A 19,721-nucleotide genomic window follows, 5' to 3' on the forward strand; every position below is an offset into this window, starting at 1 on the left:
AGACGAATTCCTGCCTCCTAACTACAGCGCAGCTGCTCCCTTTGTTACCAACCCTGCGCAGTCACGTGGTATAACAAACGGCGAAACAGGCCAATGGAGGGAACGACGTCTAGTGAAAGGAAGCGTGGCAAGCAGTGCAATTGCCTTGAGTACGTACGACCCTTTCGGGTGCGTGCAGAATTGAGTAGTGCTACCCGTATCACAAGGTAAACGTTGTCATATCAAACGTGAATCATATCTTATTTATTTTTCTTCGTTTTTTTTTTATCTGTGAGATCGTCTGCGGCAGCGCCAACCCTTTGCTTTCCAGCGACACGGATGAACATGTTTACCGCATATGACGTGTCGCCATACGCCGCCAGATGGCGTGGCGGCGTTTGGCTGCGCCTGGATGCACGCCGCGAGATGAGCAATAGACCTCTCTCTGTTTACAAACAAATGACGTCAGATCGTACAGCAGCGCCGCCAACTTGGTAGACTGGAACTACTATATCAAAAAATCGATAAGTCACAAGAGAGCCACGTTTAAATGTGGCTTCTCATATTGTGAGTTTGTTTGTTTTTCGATTTTTTTTAAGTTCCTTACATATTATTAGCTGTATGGCCTTGTTCCGCTCCATTCTACCGGTAGCCCTATCCTTTCGGTAGCCCTTTCTAAAGATGGCTACCGTGCTCTTCCATCTTCTGGAGCCTGAAGGGCACGAGTTTCTTTCTTAGTGCACGTTGGTAGACAGACTGAAACCGAAACAAATAGGAAGGGGAGGGCTGGGTTCCACGAGTGGGCACTTGTTCGCTGCCTCCGATTGAAAGAAAAGTAGGACCGAAGGTCACGTCCCTTTGAGGGGCTATCATTATCCCCTCAAGGTCGTGGCTTTTGGGCGCGACCTTGTTCGCCCCCTAGCTTCGGGCGTAGTTCAAGTCTACCAAATTGGTGGCGCTGTCAAACACTATGACGTCATTTTTTACAAACAGGGATAGGTCTGTTCGCCACAAGTGGGAACGCCTCTTAACGTCACAGTGTTGTCACATGACGTAGAGACGTATGCGCGGTAGTTTCAAATCGCGTGAATTTCAGTGTTTTGCGATGCCGATATAAAATTGTACCATACAACTTCACGTAGATAAAGCAGGACATTGATTAAGTATGAAATGCACTACCCTTTCGAACAAAAACATACGATCTGATCCGTCAAGAGCGAACGATCACTTCAAAGCGAAGTAGTAGGGATTCGATGAGTCAGGGAATGCACTACCCGTGAAAACAAAAATCTGCAAATTGTTGATAGTACTGCAACTAATTGTTCTTTCGCCTGGCTGTGCACTACGCAGGTTAGCCGGATAGTGGTGTCCGAGATTATGCGGTGTCCGGAGATGTCCAAGCGAGTGACCATCATTGAGAAATGGGCCGCGGTGGCCGACATTTGCCGTTGCTTGCACAACTTCAATGGAGTCCTTCAAATCTGCGCCGCCTTCATGAACAGTTCCGTGTTTCGGCTCAAAAAAACCTGGGAGAAGGTCTCCAAAACGGTGCGTATAACCACTCGTCCAAGTGATGCAATGTCTTGTCAATGGTGAACTGAATATAAGACGTCCGTTGCAGACGAAGCAAACGATTGACAAGCTACAAGCGCTTGTGTCAGCAGACGGGAGGTTTCGCAATATGAGAGATGCCCTTCACAGGTACGTATGAAGAGATACGGGTATTTAAAAGCGTTCTTATCAATAAAGCTATGTTGCTTCTTTCTCCCAGGTGTGACCCTCCGTGCATCCCGTACCTGGGTATGTACCTGACGGACTTGTCGTTCATTGAAGAGGGAACGCCCAACTTCACAGAGGAAGGCCTGCTCAACTTTTCAAAAATGAGAATGGTGAGGCACTACCGCCTAATGGCGAATTCGGGTTGTCATATCTCATGGAAACACGGACTAGCGCTCGGAAATAGAGCTCTACCCGAGAAACGTCATTATGACGTTGGTAGACAGACTGAAACCGAAACAAATCGGAAGGGGAGGGCTGGGTTCCACGAATGGGCACTTGTTCGCTGCCTCCTATTGAAAGAAAAGTAGGACCGAAGGTCGGGTCCCTTTCAAGGACCATCGTAAGCCCCTGAAGACCGCGGCTTTCGGGCGCGACATTGTTCGCCCCCTAGCTTCGGGTGTAGTTCAACTTCACCAAATTGGTGGCGCTGTCGGTTGCCGCCCGAGCTGGATCACGCGACCGTTGCCACCCGAGTACGAGTGCCAGAGCGGTTTTAGCCGCTTGGATCACGCTAGGGGCATCGCGGTCGCCCGTCTTCGGGTTCCGACGTCTGCTAAACCACGTGAACTTCGACGTGCGGGCCAATGAGGGCACTCGCCACCGTTGCAGTGCTGATGTGACGACAACGGATATAGTTGGACAACCCACTGCTTGGGTGTTTCGAGACCGGGCGAAAAATGTGCTAGCTAGCAAATTCTGGTCCGGAAAGTGCCACGCGAACATGCGAGATTGCTACATATTTAAACGACCAACTTTTGACCAAGCGAACATGACTGCACGGGATCTGACAAAAATAGTTGCCACGAAATGACCACCCGAATTCGCCATAAGTGTGTATTTCTGGTCTAGCTACCTTCGCAGTTTATCTAATTTTGCGCTATGGTACTACAGTTTTCAACTGTGTTGTTTCTAATATACAAATGTATTGTACGTAAACAGAGAAATGTATTTTACAGTCAAGCCGGACTTGGCATTTTTCGCGAGGGAATGTTGCCACATTGCAATCGATGTTTTCTAAAGACAAGAAGGTACGCCTCGATACTGTGCGGAGTTCAAAGTCGATGAGTGGCTCCACGACACCCTCCAGCTTCGCGGCGGGTGCTGTATCAAACTCGCGTTCGCCGTACTTAGCCAATCATCCTGGGTGGTACAGGGAGCATCCCAATGAAGATTACTGAGGGATGCTCGCATGTTGCCTGTGGTAGCTAGCTCTCTTGGACTACCCAAATCCCAGAGCAAGAGGTACTGCACACTCCTCCCTCTCCAGTGCCACCATCATCCAGCATCTTTCCCCTCCCTGGGTGCACCGAGCCGCCATCCCTGAGCAGGCTGACTGCACCTTCCCTCATCATCATCATCCCCCTCCCTCCCCGCAAAGATCATTCGATGCCCTGCAACTGCTGAACGTAGCAATAGAAGTCAACAATCGAATTTCGAAGCCCACCATTTACCGGTACCGCACAAGGAAGCAAATATGCGAATAGTATTACGGTGCTTTGCAGGCGGCATATAGGACAAAGAGTTCTAGATCATTCCAAAGCAGCACTACAGATTAAACAGTCACTATAATGGACCTTTTTCACAATGACCTATGCGTATGACTTTGAGGCGCCGGAGAGGATTATCTCCGTCTTCACTATAGATGGCGCACCGAGCATGGTTCGTTCAGAGCCGTATATTAAAAGGCAGTCTGGTCATTAATGGGTCATACCTATACCTGAAGCTCCACCCACATTTTCAGCTTTGCGACCAATAGAGTTCTGAAATATGGGGCGCTATCAATCAACGTATCCTCACTATTTGTCCCCGTATCCAACATGGGCAGCGCCATTTTGGGTGGCAAGTGGATTGGATGGGATTGAAATGGATACCTCTCGCAATCTGCAAAACTAGTGGATTTTTGGTGCAAATTTGATGTGCGCCACCAAGGGAGCGTCATCGGGAGCTGTCGTCTGCTTCCGTCGTTGTACCACTGCCGGCAGAACCACCTCCTGGGACAGATTCTGTCGTCGGTATGTTTTTTAAACAAATCTACATGAATAGTTTGAATATAAAAGGCAAGAGTGTTTATATCCATGAAATCCAGCAATTAAATATAAGATTATAGAGCACAGCGCCGTTTTTGTTATGGTTTCATTGTGATCGCCGTGTTCACTAAGCCTAACACATCGACAAAACGTATTATTTTCAGTTAGATATCAGTGGATGAGCATAAGATGAAACTGATTTCCGAGAAACTTATATTAGGATGTACATTTGCAGCGTAAAATCAGGTTAATCTGTGAAATTTTTTTGTAACGAAATCCCCGCTTCACAGGGTTTGTTTTCGTCGCCATTTTGGGTGGCAGTATGGTGTCATGGCGACCCCCTTGGTAAAAAGCAAACCAATCAGAGGAGCGAAACTGTGATTGACAGGCCGAGCCTCTTTTTGTGACTCCTCCCAATGGCCGGACTCCCTTTTAATATACGGCTCTGGGTTTGTTCTGGGTTCGTTGGAGAGCCGCTAGATAGCGACGCGTATATGTGAAAAAGGTCCATTACTCCACATTTCTGCGTCGCCCCTGCGTCGACGGTAGGTTTCCTATCACGGGTACTTTTTTCGAAAAAAAACATCCGCGGATGAAAGATGGGAGTCGCTGAAAAGGTTAGCCAGCTGTAGGACTCGAACCTACACCTTCTGGATTACCGGTCCAGGGCTCTACCATCCGGGGATTTTGGGACGTCGAAAACTGCCGGCATTTTCTGTATGTTCCGGATCCCAACACTGGTCACAACCCTTAATCGAAATGAGGAAATAATTGTTGCAGAAGCCTCGTACGCATACCAATTGCAACCGTACCTTGTTATTCCACAGATTGCTCACGTGATTCGAGAGATACGGCACTTTCAGCAAACTCCGTACAAGATTGAGATGAACCCAAAGGTAGGTGTGCCACATACAGTTATGCACAATGGTGTTAATCCTTGCCTGAATGGTAGTGCGGCACATGTACAAATGTAAAAGGAAGATGTCGTGAATGCAAATGAAGAAACAGTGAGATACAAGGAGCAATGACGTAAAATAATTAAAGTAACTAGGTATGCAAGAAAAATGGAGCAAGTTCCGACATCCAGTAACTGGGGATTCAACATTCGGTTTCCTTTTTTTTTTTTTTTTTCAAGTCGCGCTGAATGCGGCTCCTAAAATTTGCACATAACGTTCAATACTTTTTACCATGATTACACTGCATGTCTATTGCAGGTGCAACACATGTCACATGTTGTGTGCATGTGTACTACAAAGCAGACCACTAGCATTGTGAAATATTGTTTAAATATTTCTTAACTTGCAATTATCGGTGCGTTTATCAATGCATGCACCTATTTGGTGGCATTCCAGAATTTCAACGTGCCATTAGCAGCACCCCCTCGCCCACCCAGTGCCTCCCTAATTTAAAACAATATGTTTGCTTTTTCTTTATTATTGTTGTTGTTGACTAATCGTCCAACTCCTCCTAATCCAAATCTCTCCTCCAAGTCCACCTCTGATGAATCCTTCGAGACTCACTCCTGTTTACCAATTTTGTTGGACCAATCCAATCGCACCTCGTAAACATTTTCCTATACTGCCCCGCATGCCCTTTACTGCTATGTCCTAGACAAATAAATATGATGTTCCTTTCTTCTGAATCTCCTTGGAGGGAGGACGAGTTATTATTTCAGCTCTTCTCTGTTCTCTTTTCCTGTCAGTGTCTCTAAATTAATGCCAATCAGTGTCTGAAGGACAAAAGTAAAATGCTAACTACAGAGCAGCCACTTTTTCCCAGCTCCCTCCCTCTCTTTATCTCTCACACACACACACCTCCCCCTCCCCTCTCTTTCTCTCTCTCACACACACACCTCCCTCCCTCCCCTCTCTTTCTCTCTCACACACATACACCTCCCTCCCTCCCTCTCTTTCTCTCTCACACACACACACCTCCCTCCCTCCCCTCTCTTTCTCTCTCACACACACACACACACCTCCCTCCCTCCCTCCCCGAAGGTCGTATGGCACCCCCCAAAATACTTGCCGGGGACGCCAAAAATGCTTGAATAACCAGTCGATCCAGGTGTCACACGCCCTATGGAATTCGTACGCCGCTCCCAAGATGAAAATCCTGCTCAAAATCCCCGATTCAGAGGGCTTATAGTCTGCTCGTACGCAGGTGTTCAACTACCTTCTCGACCCTGGAAGACTAATGCCGGACGAAGAACTGTACCGGCTCAGTCTGTGCCTGGAGCCTCGGCTATCTCGGCTGGGCACCAAGGTCACGGCACCCCCCTTCGCCCCCACATATGCCTCAGCCACCACTTCGTCCTCGTGAGAGCGCCCCCCCATTCACCTGGAACTCTAATACTGGACTCTGCATCTGCAGTGGGGTGGCTAGTACAGTGGAACCTGCAGATACGAGGGGACCCTGCCTCCCTTTCGGCCTCGTCTACTCGCTGTTCACAACGGCTCCCGCGAGATACATTCCCGTTTCAACTGTTGGCAACCGCTACAGGGGCAGGAAGAAGTGTCCAACAGGTTTCACTGCAGGAATGGTGAGACCCGACAAGCAGCAGAGGATAACCGCGTATCAGTCCTCCTACTGCACAGAGAAAAAATAATTTCTTTTTTTAGATAGTAACGCAGGTGCACAGTTACATTAAAACGTACCCATAGAAGTACCCGCTTCTAAAATATTGGAATGACTGCTCTAGAAAAATAAATATATAAACAAAATACAGGAAACAATAATGAGAAATGGTTTGGCAAATTACACTGAGTGCATTGTTTGCATCAAACTTGCCATTCCTAAAGACTGTCCAAAAACATTATTTCTTCTCAGTTCCAGCAGTATTGAACGAGACGCATGCTCATGCACCATGAACATGTTTTACAGGACAGGCACGCAAATGCAGGGACAAAGCCCTTATGAGAATTGTACCCTGCCTTGCAATGCAGAAACTCAGTCACGCATGCTGAGGTCTCATCATTCCTCCTGACATTAAAAAATGACCTCACCTACATTCACATCCACCTCAACCCAGTTGCATCGTCACCATACCACATATCCATCCTACAAAAGGTACATTGTACAACACGAGACAAATGCCACATCCTAGTTTCCTCTTTTGGGCACTAGCCGAAAGAGTACCCTCCGTGAACTACGCAAACAACACTGACAAACTCGCCCCTTCCAAAAGCCCCACGACTAGAAGGATAGAATCTCAACATTGCTCAAAATGGTGACAGAATGGTGGTGTAAAGGTAAAGATTGTTAGCTAGCGCAGATAACACAAGAAAACGTGTTTGGTTAATATGTCACGTTTGGCATACTATCTGGTAATAGCAGGAGGCAAAATTGTTTGACGTTCTACAGTGTGCAATATACCACATGTATGTTAGGACTGAACCAGTCTGCTCAGGAAAAAGAGCACATGGTAACTAAGTTACCAATGGATGATACCGTTGTGCAAAGAAAAAAAAAATCACAGTATTATCTCTGTCAGATTGGACTATTGACTGACTGATCAAACCAATATGAGACAAACCACAGAAAGATTGAGAGTGCAGACAAATTTGTAGCGATACATACTTTGCACTTTTCACCAGAGGAATTAGAAAACACTGTGCACCCTCTTACGGTCGCATTTGTCTGATCTTACCCCAGAACAAATACGGACGATAGACAAACTACAAATAAAATTGGCCATAAAAACCTGGCAGAAAATAGGAAAAAGCCCCTTAATCGCAACTTCCAAGTGTAAAACTGTCTAAGCAAAAGATTCATGTCAAGTCCCAACCCACACAGAATGCAGAAGGTCAGGTTCATTACAAAAAGAAATCCACGGTAACGTCATGTTCCCATGACTTCACGAAACCCCCATAACAGCTGAACAGCTGCAGGATCCAAACACCCATCCCAAAATTTCCCTTTGACCTGATTTTACGTGAACCTCCTGAAAGTTCATCCCAGTCCTAGTACGGAGAAGGCGAGAAGAAGCGCCAAAGTAGTGACGACCCACGGTTGACAAGCTACGCAGCATGAGCTAGTTACGACGTGTGGCACGTTCAAATCCGCCTCAAAGAGGCAATGCATGGTGCATACAAAGTTTACTACACTCATTTGTGAAGTTTGCCTAATTGTCCCGTTTTCTAAGATGCGCCACAATGACCAAGCAAAATAAGAAAGAAAGAAAGAAAAACAATTGTGCACAAAACTGGGACTACAACTCTGCAAACTGCCCCACGAAGTCTCTCTCTGAACCTATAATTACATTGACCGGGCTTTATGTTCAAAGTGAGCATACTTTATTATATATATCTCTTTCCATTCTAGTCCGATTTGTGTTTCCTCATTTGTGCTTACCTAATTGAGTACAGGGCAGGGTGTCTCCCAACACGCTGCAACAATATAGAACGGAAACCTTATGGCGTCTCCGATAGCAAAGCCACGTACAAACCAGGCATTGCTGGTGCATTTTTTTTTTCCCGAACAAAAGCACATTGTTGATACGAAGTACACATGATTGATTCAGGTGATAATTACTTCTCAAAAGCTATTTGACTGCAGGTAGGAACATATTATAAAGTTATCCGACATCCCAGGTTCTTAAAACAAGTATGGGTTGATTACCGTTCACCTCACTTAGTGTGATGCACTGACACGGAAGTTGCAAGACACAGCTTATTGTGAAGTGAGGTGACTTTGATTGGAATAGGCTGCAAACAAATAAGTAAATGTTACTGCCCCATCTGGTTGCAACAACGACGACATTCCTCGTGCAAAAATTTTGTGCTCCCTCACATTTTTCTTACGACAGGGAATTGCATTTCTGTTCTGCCACACATTAAATGTCAGAAATCCTACCGAAGAGTAATTTTTAAACGTCGTCTTTGATTCGCTTCTAACTAGCTGCCGACCTGTATAGCGGCCAGTATATATATACTTTGTCATAATCGTTACCCTCATTTCACTCTGAAGGCTCTCGACAAACAATACACACCCAGTAAAGAGCTTAAACCCTCTTAGAGCACACCATGCTGATATAATATCGTTGGTCTCTGTAACCTTGTCTTGACAGATCCTCAAGTTTTGTAGCATTCTCTGTTCTTTCAAGACTACAAACAACGCGAGAGCAATGTATTCCACCACAGAAAACCCCACCCCGAGTGATTTTACAGTGTGGTAGACACTACCGCAACCTCACAGTGTACTGTACTGTACGATGCTTTACACCGACTCACAGCTTTGTTGTTCAAACACTACGCAGATAAACGCTTTGCCTAAAGCATCGAAGCACCGGTAGCGAAGTGCTTACCCTCCTTTCAAAGCTCTGGACAAAGCTTAAAGTGTTAGGATGAAACGACGAATGCCATAATACACTCTCCGATGCAGGTACCTAACGTTTTGCAGTATACACAAACAACAAGTTGAAACAATCCACAGGTACTGTACATTGTACTAGACACGGTAAGGACACAAAGCTCAACACAAATCAAGCGCTTACTACACCACAGTTTCTCTTTGCTCGTTTACTTTCATTCTCACAGGACACTGTTGTTCCCTCTTTAAGTCACACAGGCAAACGTACACTGTGTTGCGTTTGAACGGAAACATATAGTATATATGTACATATTACTAATTTAATCTGACACCTTCATCCCCATTCCATTTCACCTCATCCAGTGAAAGCCAAGTGAACTCTGACGTTTTCACTAAATGCAACGTTTTGTCTCTGCCGCCTCCCCTCCACAACATGTACATAAACATGGCAGGCCCAGCTCAATTATATCTTACAAAATGGCTACGAGTAACTGTCCCTGCTGCTTCTTTCTTCTGCATACCCCTGTACCAATATGTGTTTTGGTTCAAGTTCCTTTGAGGCTAGCTACAATTACAAAATGTATTATTTTTCAGCAGTATTACCACCTTTTTCATCTGCAATGCAAAGAAATAGATAATGGGAAAACAGCTCCTCAAACTGGTGACCCGTCATGTAGAGCAATAGTGCCTGAAATGCAAATGCTTGCACATGCTGTACAAGTCCTTATTTCCTAATGTGTAGAATCATTCTAAGTGTTCACTGCCATCGAAACGCAGACCTGAACTGGGGATGGCAGACTAAGGAATGTGCTACACAAAAAAATTTCATAACGAAAAAAACAACAACAAAAGAACAGATTTAATAAAAATTCCCTGATATGCAGCAGATATTTTGTATGTACCAACATATTACTGGACTATCTACTTCACTGTGGTAATTGCTAAACAAGAGGCACACTATTGCCTATGACAGGCGATTCGTGTTTGACAACGGACACTTTACACTGACGTAACCGTGCTTAAAAGTACTCAGCTTTAAAAGTTTGCACGTTTTAAGTTCACAAGTTCGAAAACACACGTAATCTGTCCTTTTACTTCACAAGCCTAGCCACAAATTTCAAAGCCAGGAAGCCGACTTACCACAAAGTGATATGGTCCTCTGTGGTAATATGATACCAGGGTATAGCATACTTCAAGTCAGAAATATTCAACCAGGAAGTATTTAACTGGGAGAGTGAAATCGCCACCATTAGGTGGTGAGGTGGTAGGGACTTATTGTTGTTTGCTAGCTAAAAAGAAATACAACCAAGACGGGCTATTACATTCTGGAAAGAGTAGAATACATATGATGGTTTTTCCAAAAGCCCAGAAGAACAAATTAGAACTGTGCAAACAAGCTGGTGCACTGTAGAAAAAAGCTCATCAGCTTTACCATACAGCATGGGGTATAGAATTCAAATTTTTTATGTCAACTACCTTTATGACCCGCAAGAAGGAATACGTAAGCTGTTATGTAACTCACATCACACATCATATTTAGAGCCTGAAGTTTTCGGGTTTAACCCAATTCTTCCCAAAATTTGCACCCTGAATTGAAGGTTGCCTGTTTAGGATGAAACCCAATTTTTACCCAGCAAATTGTCCTCACAGAAACGTCTGTAGGAATGCACACTAACTTGTTTGGCAGCAAATGTAGTTACATCACTGTTTGTACCAAACCAGTACAGTTAGTTTGGGTAACTGAGCCACATTTTCATTTTCCCATTTTTTACCCCCCCCCCCCCAAATGTAATAAAAAAAATATTTCCCGATAACGTCAGGCTCTAATCATATTCCAGCAAAATGAAATTGTGCCTTTAATGTAGTTATGATGTTATTCCGCCTCATCATATTATATGTTGGATTCTGCTATTCAGAATGCAGAAGTATTATTGAGGCAACAAAAATGTAATCATATGATTGCCATGTTTCCGTTGGGCACATTGTAATGTTATACAGTCTGCAGAGAAATTTCTTCGTGTCAAAGGTATATACTAGTAATAAGCACAAGGCATCACAGGAAATTGTTGAAACAAACTTTGTCACAGCATACTCTAGATGACAGCCGCTAGTATATCAGCACTTGCTTGTATATTGCATATCCCCTAGAACCTGCACAACTGGTATTTGGTCCTTAATTCCACTGTGCTGCATATCATGCTGCATATCAAAAAGCCTGTGGTTTTTGGGACGGTCTGAAAAATAAATTTTGTAACCTAACGTACTGTAAGTTCGGTTGGCAAAACAATGTTCGTGCATTCAAGGAAAATTGTCTATCTCGTCGGAACTTGATTGTGCAGGTGGCTACGTGACTCCTTGTAACCAGATTGCTGTGCTTGCACGAATTAAGTTCAAATAGAATTTCAATTTTAAAATCGATTAAAAATGCCACGTCATGGCAATCAGCAGGATATAAGGTATCAATGGCCCTCAGGATTGCCAAGCCTCGGATTCATTATGTGTTTACCAGAAAACAGAAGCAGGTAGTTAATGGCATGGCCTAGGGGAAAGGATCATACCCGAAAACCTCAGTCTGTGCTAGAAGATTATTAGTGTTATTCACTGTTTCATATACATGAAACAAACTTCTAAGTTTACTTGCATTGTAGTTCAAATAATACAAAAATTGGTTTTAATTAGGCTTGTAATCACACAACTAAACGAAAACTATAAAGAGCTTTCTTGTTACCAGATGGGTCGCACATCACGATGACATCTCGACAGCAACCAGAAACAGTATTATCTTCAATAACGTTTGATCCCATTGATAAATGTTTAGTATTCACCATGTCACCTTTAGTTTAAGCTAACCCGCCAGTTATATAAAATGAATTCAGCATATCTACCATAGTTATAGATTACCACCCTTCCCATCAAGTACAACTAAACAATACAGCTTAAAGCACAAAAACTTGCCAGCATGCACAGCAAGTTTATTACATAATCTGCATATTTCTAGTCTGCCTAGCACTGGGTTGTACTGTAGGTATCCCAAGTTTGACTTCCTTGGCCTAAGATCTGTAGCAATAACAAATGTTTTTTTTTTTCTTTACTGTTTTTAATGCTATTTTACTGCTCCAAATGCAGATTACTTTGCTCACTCAAAGAATATCTCCCAATACTGAACCTCTTGCACTCAAATTCCTCTTTGTTCTCTGCAGAAAGCATCCCCATAAAATTGGATACACTACACTACACTTCTACCACAAGACAGTTGTCTACAGTACTGATAAAATTTCCCAAAGGACATGTATTTTGCGATGCTGCACGTAGCCAGCAAGCCCAGTCCACAAGCTGTGGCTACTGTTGGGTTACTGCAGTCATCAAATTGTGGAAAGCCCATTGTAGGACACATATTTTGAAGAGATCTTTGAAAGTGAAGTTGTCACAGGAAGTGATCTCTTGTTATACCTGATCTGATAAAATACGTCCTGTTATGACCGATGAAAAGTGCAGTGGGTGACGACGACATACACCTGCAGCTTCTCCCGTTTTAACGGGGACAACCAAAACGCTCCATTAAGCACCAAGAGACAGCAACACGGATGCACATGAATTGTGAGAAACATATTTTATACAGGGTGATCTTAGTGAGAGAAGGCTTTGCATTCTCGCGGAAAGCAGTATTAAATCTCTCATAGTCTCTTCCAGACAAATTCTTCGAGTGATTAACACCAACATGGACGAAAAGAAACAAAGAATATATCAGAGTATGCACTAAATAACAAAGCTATGTAATGTTTAAATGAATCAAATAACCATGACCTCAGTCTCATAACATGACCATAAGCTCTCTTCTTGGAGAGTTCCCCATAATTTTATGACGTGAGCATAAGAGCTTCTGCTACTTTTTTTTCTTTCCGTGAAGTCACCCCTCAATTCTCTTTAGCAGGATGGTTCACACGATAAGGTATCATCAACAAAATGTCTCGCACATGTCACTCCCTATTGCCTACGTATGGCTAGAAGATATCGCTATTTCTAACACCCTTTGTGCTCAATCGGTTGCAAAACCAATGCAAGCTCCATCTGTTTCGCTTTACCACCGACTTTTACTTATTTACTCCCAAAATACCCGTGCCCTAAAAGTCACTAGGTTTCCCCCCCCCCCCCAAGTACCCAAAGCCAATAAGTGCTACCTGATGCTGCACCGCTACACAAGGGGACAGACACTACACATTACACAGATGTATAGATATGTACACAGATTCACAAAGCGAAATGGTAAGCAGACTACAAATAATCGAAGCAGAGCAACACGGCATCGCTTGCATTGGCAGGCAAGCTAAATGGCATATTTTTCTCTTCCTCACAGTTTGCGTGAAAGACTCCTTTTCGTACGTGTATGATACGATATATACATATGTGTAAAGTATGTGAACCAAATGCACACCAAGAGTTTTTGTTTTTGGTGCAGTTTTTTCGTCTCCCGTGTTTCTTGACGCAGAGTCTGTGTGGTCACCACTTCCCCACCTATAGCATTTCAAACTACTTCGATGCCGTTTTGATACACTTCTGTAACACTTGCGCCGTTTTCAGACCCTCGATGCCCTCTGCTCCCATTGTGATCATTCCACTTCCCAACTGCCATATCCTTCACTGAGAGTTTGGCTTGTTTTATATGCCTGGAGATTGCATGAAACCCCCCCTTTCTTTGAGAATCTACCCTAAAAGTTGAATCAGGTTCTTTCAACTGTTGCATATGTCATCTGTCTACTCAAACGACTTGAGGCTCAAGTCACACATGAAACCTCGCTACAAAGAAGGTTAAAGAAGCTCTGTTGCATGAAGGAACCCTGCACACGATATGTCGCAAGCGCAAAAGATATACTTCAACAAAGCAGGGTCGCTGTTTGTCGTAGCAGCAGTCCTGCAAGGCTTGTGGCCAACCGTTCGATGCAAGGTGTGCTGAGTCACAGGATTCCTGCCAGTGCCCCTACCGGGGCACACGGTTAGAGAGAACTCTTCATACGAAACATGCTTTGTAACTAGTAGTGCTGGACTGCCGTTATGAAGGATTTGCCTTGCGACGCTAATATGGCCCAGAACTTTCAGTGAGCTTACTACCTAATCGACATGGTCATTCCATACTTCCACGAACAAGCACCAAGGCATGTGACGTAACTTTGCACAACGTTTGAACAGTTATCTAGTAGACAGCGCAAACACAGTTTGATCAGAACTACACAAGATATAATACCAAATATATTATGCTTCTATTGTGTCATTCTCGTTATAGTAACTACATTAAAACCTCCAAAGTCTGACACCTCCCTACCTCGGACACCTCCCCGTGTTGGACAAGATTTAATTGCACCGGCAGGCTCCGATTGAAACTACATGGGGACAAAATTCTCTATGTCAGTCACCTCCCCATCCCGGAAGTAGGACAGGGTTTTCCCTGCTAAGTCGGACAAAACCCTGGCCAAATCACCTCAATCTCAGCTCATCTTTGCACCTAAAAGACCCAAGCTGAGCCAGTGCCCTTGACTTTTGCCCTTTTTTCCCCCTATGCTGGTCTCAGCATTTTGTTATTTTAGTTTTTCCGAGTCCAAAAACGGGTGTTGTCAGTCTACATCGTAACTATTCCTTGTGTGAGCATTTGTCTTCGGTTTGTCTAGAGCCTTTGAACTCGCACTGCACCAAGGCAATGAAAAGTGGGCTGACGGTTCAGAGACAAGTCCTTGAGCTTAATTCCAAGTGGGTTTAAATTATCAAGCAGGCAGCACGCTGCTCGAAAAGCTATAAAAGTAATGTCGTTGAGTGTAATCTGCACGGAATTGAATCTACCAAAATCAGTAATAATTATCAGTGAAGAGTGGGTAGAGAGGTACCGGGTACCACTAATGACCATGAATTGAAGAAGGGGGAAATTTCTGGCAACATGGCTGTGATCTTTCCCATTTTTTGTTTCCCTCGTATTCTGTAACTGGGACACCTCCCAAAAGTAGGACACACTTCGGCTGCAGTGCAGGTGTCCAAGATAGGGAGGTTTCACTGTGGACTATAGTTATAAATAGTTATAGCATAGTTAATGGAAATGACTTCCATTTAAAAGGACCAAAGAGAGCGAAGCTACAAAAATATTTGGACGTGCACCCTCGCAGACGAAACTAGCTCTCCTATTACCTTTTTTGCGTGAGAGTCACTTCGGTCTCTACATAACCTTTTATGTATGAAGGCAAATAAGCATCACATTATTCACATTGTGGAAGTAACTTCAACAACCTTGGTGGTACCCCAAAAATGTAATTAATGGGATGGGTCGCTGGAGTTCCTGCTGTTGCAACAAAGCTTCTGATGTATCAAAGTTAGCTGTAGCGAAGTTTCAACCCCTTGCTTTAACTTCCTCTACCACAACTGCAAACATTTCTATTGGCTTCCTTTGAACCTCGTGTGTACTCACATTGCAGTGCTGAGATATTTTGTGTTTTCCAAAGCCAGGGTCCATAAAAGTTGAACAGTCCTCTGTACAAGTAGAGTTGTGTGTCTGTTTCTCTGAACTAATGGTGACAATAATCTTGTCTCACAAAATGTACAGGCACCAGCTCTGTGGGTTCCAAAGCTATGACGTTACTTTTCGTGTGTTTTCCCATGAACCTGATTTGTTGACATGTAGATATGCCTGCGATAATGCAGCATGTATGTCTACAAAATAAAGCATCTCCAGTGTACAGTTCTTGGCTCGAGGCTACTTTCTTCGTCCAGATTCCAATAGAAATCTCTATGAAGATGACGTAGCAGTACACTCCACGCTGCACCGTATGAGTATCGTAGGAAACTATATTGCTGCTATTTTTTCTGTGTCTGAAGGAAAGTGGTGTGGTCATCCAGCAATCGTTGCACCTTTCAATCACATTGGTTGCGTTGAGTAGGCGCCCAGGAGCGCGATTGTTTCAGACCCCACTCACTTAACACGACACAAGCACCACTCGCGCACCTGGGAGTGCGAGACTCCGAGCCACTCCCCGCGCACCCCTTTTGAAATTGGGGCTTTGAAGCAGACGACAAGTGCCCGAGTGCTTGAGATTTTCCGTGACCTACTTCCTGTTGAGCGCCGGCAGGACGACCTTCGAAAGTCTGGGCTTGGAAGCAAAGTACGGACTTCTGTGTTACCCAATGCTCTGATTTCAGAAAACTGTAGTATTTTTATAACTGTTACCATCCTTTTGTATTAGTGTACAACTTCCACACGGATATCGGCGGTTATTCGCAGGAAATGCAGTGCTTTAATGCAGACACCTTCGCACCATGCAGTCATCTTCACAGTAAACAGCTCCATGGAGTCTGTTACAAATTTGTCTCTTTTCCATTTCATTCGCTGTTGCAAGGAGAAGTCTTCACAACCACCGTCGTCTCATCCAACGTTGATATAGGTTCAAACTCAGCCAACGTGTCCTCCGTCTGTGCACTGCTTGAGCAGACAACAGGAAGCGGCATCAGCGAGCGAGCAGTGTAGCGCTCAAAAGTTGCTTTTCGCGTTTAGTGGCCACTCCGAGTGTCTCGTACTCCTGATTTGAGTGCGCCAAAAGAGGGGTGCCTACTTAGCGCAACCATTGCTGCGTACGTGCACCAGTCGACGACCAAGGATTTTTTAGCCAGAATCCTAAAAAGCGTTCAATGAATCTGGATGGTAGCACGGCAGCGTTTCAAGCGAATGATGGTGGTTGAAGAAAATAAAGCACTGTAGGAATTGAAGAAAATAAAAGCTACATATTGTAGCTTTTAAAGCGACAAAATGTCAACATCATATCTCGAGTGGTCATGAAGACCCGTCGTCATCATCACTTTCTCGAGCATGGGAGTCAGCTTTCCCGGCTCACTTTCCCGGAGGCATTCGGCACATGCCTCAAATTTTGCAGCCTGACCTTTTGAGCTGTTAGATCTGTACATGTGATGTACCTTTGAATTATTTGCGTAAGTACAATGTGCTAATTTGAACGCCCTCACTAAATTGGTACACTTGCAGCCATACATTTATATGTGTGCTTCAGACAGCTGTATTCCCGTACTGCTGTGAACACTGAACAGCTAGGTCACTTTCATGGACTTTGTAATCTAAGATCCCATAATGAGGATGCGTGTGAACCATGGTGGCAGAAAGGCATCAAGATATGAACGGGGCTAAAGCGTATGCAATTAGTACGGTGCAGTACCACCATCTTGCCAGCAGCAGGTGCAGAAATTACCTTCAGGGAGGATACTAGCAGTCTCAGCAGCTCTAGGTATGTTGTTGGGAAAATACCTCTTAACATGTTTCTTGTTACTAAAGCACCAGGGCCCACTTGCACGAATGTTGAGGCGATTCCTCGGTGCTGCCCTCGGTAGCTTTGCCAGTGCTATAAGAGAAGCATTGAGGACAGTACCGTGTGCAGAAAGCACTTCTGAAGCTACCGAGGGCAGCACTGAGGAATTGCCTGAATGCTAGCGCAAGCGGACCTTGCTTTTCAGACCCACGGTGTATTGCTTTATTTTCCCATTACCCCTATGAACTCATACTACTTATGACCTAACACTTTACAGCTACGTTGATGTTATGAACACAACCTTTGAATAATGATGATGTGCCATTCTGCTGAGGAAAATTCTAGAAGCACTGTAATGTGTGTTTGTTGTCTTTGGGCATTAGGATTTGAGCTTGTCAGCATGAGATGCTGGAAGTCTGTAAAGGTACGTCAAGTCAAGTCAAGTCAAGTCAAGTCAAGTACGTCAAGTAGGTCAAGTACGCCACCGAAAATGGAAATCGACCAGCAGCGTTGAAATTTTCTACTGAACTTGGACGACAGATCAACGAAAGCACCGTGCGAGGAATGAAGCGATCGTACCTAGAGTCGTTGACGCGGGAAGAGCAACCATCGCAGAGCCTTTGTTCGTTACCGAAGAAACGAAGAGGTGCAAAATTTCTTCTCGGCGATTTAGACAAAGATGTGCAGTTGTACGTTAATGAACTTCGGAGGGCAGGAGGAATCGTAAATGGCCCCATATGCATCGCCGCAGCACTTGGGATTGTTCGAGCAAGAAAGCCATATTTGCTAAAGGAACATGGTGGTACTTGGGAAATTGACAGAAGTTGGGCAAAGTCCTTTCTTAGACGCATGGGTTTTGTGAAACGAAAGGCAACACGAGCCGCACGCAAACTTCCAACGGATTTCGAGCAGTTGAAATCAGTGTTCCTAGAGGACATTACACGAAAGAGAAGGGATTTGAATGTGCCTGATGAACTGGTGATCAACTGGGACCAGACAGGAGTCAAACTTGTTCATGTGGGACAGTGGACTATGGAAACGAGCGGTGCCAAGCAAGTTGACGTAGTTGGCTTGGAAGACAAGAGAGAGATAACAGTCATGGTTTCAACGACGCTCTCCGGGAACCTTCTTCCTCCACAAGTCATTTATCCCGGAAAGACTGACAAATGCCATCCCAAGTGTGACTTCCCTGCGGACTGGGATATCTTCCACAGCCCGAATCATTGGAGTAACGAGGAAACGATGCTCCGGTTTGTGGACAGTGTCATCGTGCCTTACGTTGAAAAGTGCCGGAGGAAAATAGGAGATGCTGGACGAGCCGCAATTCGCATCTTTGACGTCTTCGCCGCGTATCGGACGAAGAGCTTGCTGCAGAAACTGACATCCCACAATGTAAAATACGTGTTCGTTCCAGCAAGCTGCACAGGAGATCTCCAGCCAAATGACCTGGTGTTCAATGGTGTGTTCAAAAGAGAGATGGACTGTATCATACGCTGGTATGCCAGGTCTGTGCAGCACGCGATGGAACAGCCGAGCTCCAGTACAGCCAAGTTGGACATTCGTGCAAGTGTTCTGAAGCCCCTGCACGCCTCATGGCTGATGGAAGTTTACAAATCACTTGAGCTGCGACCGGCTGTCATACAAGCTGGTTTTGAGAAGGCGGGTATCGAAAGGCATGTTGCGGCTTTGTGGTAGTGGTACGTATGACTGGTGCAGTTCTATATGAGTAATAAAAACATGATCAATTTTCAATTCTCTAAGTCTTGCCTCATGTGTTAAAACAGTCTTCTAGCACTTGCTTAAACTACCGACGTTGTATAGAGTAGAAAGGGTACCAAGGGAGTCGCGGCACAGCGTCGAATGCCGCACGATTTCCGCACTCATATGTCAAAAATTATTCGCGGGAACTTGAATTCGCGACGTCGGAGTGGTGCGCGAAAAACACCAAAAATAATTCCGCGCGAAAAAAACCACTTCTACAGTACTCTTGCCCGTGCTCTGTCTTTGTTCCACAGACTATTCACTCTACGGCGACATGGCAGCACAGCGGCAGTCAGTGATAACACTATAACGCACCTTTTACATAAAGACCCCGGGCTCAGAATCGCATCCTTTCAATCCAACTTAATTAGAAAAACGTCCACCCCATGCCGGGGTGCTAAAAGGAGCCAATCCAACTGCCATGAAGCGTCGAAAGAATGAAACGTCGCGTCATGAAGTAACGACTACCGAAAGTAGCCGGCTGTCATGAAACGTCATGAAGCGTCATTTGCTGCTTAACGTGCATTCGCGTCTACTGACTGCTAATCAATAATTTCAATGACTTAAAAGACAGGCTAAGGTA

The 19,721-nt window shown here is 44.6% G+C and overlaps 1 protein-coding gene across 2 annotated transcripts in view; it reads left to right on the plus strand.

Annotated features, from left to right (window-relative positions):
* Positions 1 to 15,801, plus strand: part of LOC135388686 (ras-specific guanine nucleotide-releasing factor 2-like) — a 457,533-nt gene extending 441,732 nt beyond the window's left edge. For both annotated transcript variants that reach the window (XM_064618396.1, XM_064618397.1), the window contains exons 27-31: positions 1,330 to 1,527; positions 1,601 to 1,680; positions 1,751 to 1,868; positions 4,613 to 4,681; positions 5,946 to 15,801. In XM_064618396.1, the coding sequence (XP_064474466.1) occupies positions 1,330 to 1,527; positions 1,601 to 1,680; positions 1,751 to 1,868; positions 4,613 to 4,681; positions 5,946 to 6,104 (624 nt within the window). In that variant the 3' untranslated portion in view covers positions 6,105 to 15,801. The remainder of the gene's footprint in view (positions 1 to 1,329; positions 1,528 to 1,600; positions 1,681 to 1,750; positions 1,869 to 4,612; positions 4,682 to 5,945) is intronic.
* Positions 15,802 to 19,721: the final 3,920 nt, after the last annotated feature.

Source organism: Ornithodoros turicata, chromosome 3 (genome assembly GCF_037126465.1).
Source record: "Ornithodoros turicata isolate Travis chromosome 3, ASM3712646v1, whole genome shotgun sequence".
NCBI lineage: Eukaryota > Metazoa > Arthropoda > Arachnida > Ixodida > Argasidae > Ornithodoros > Ornithodoros turicata.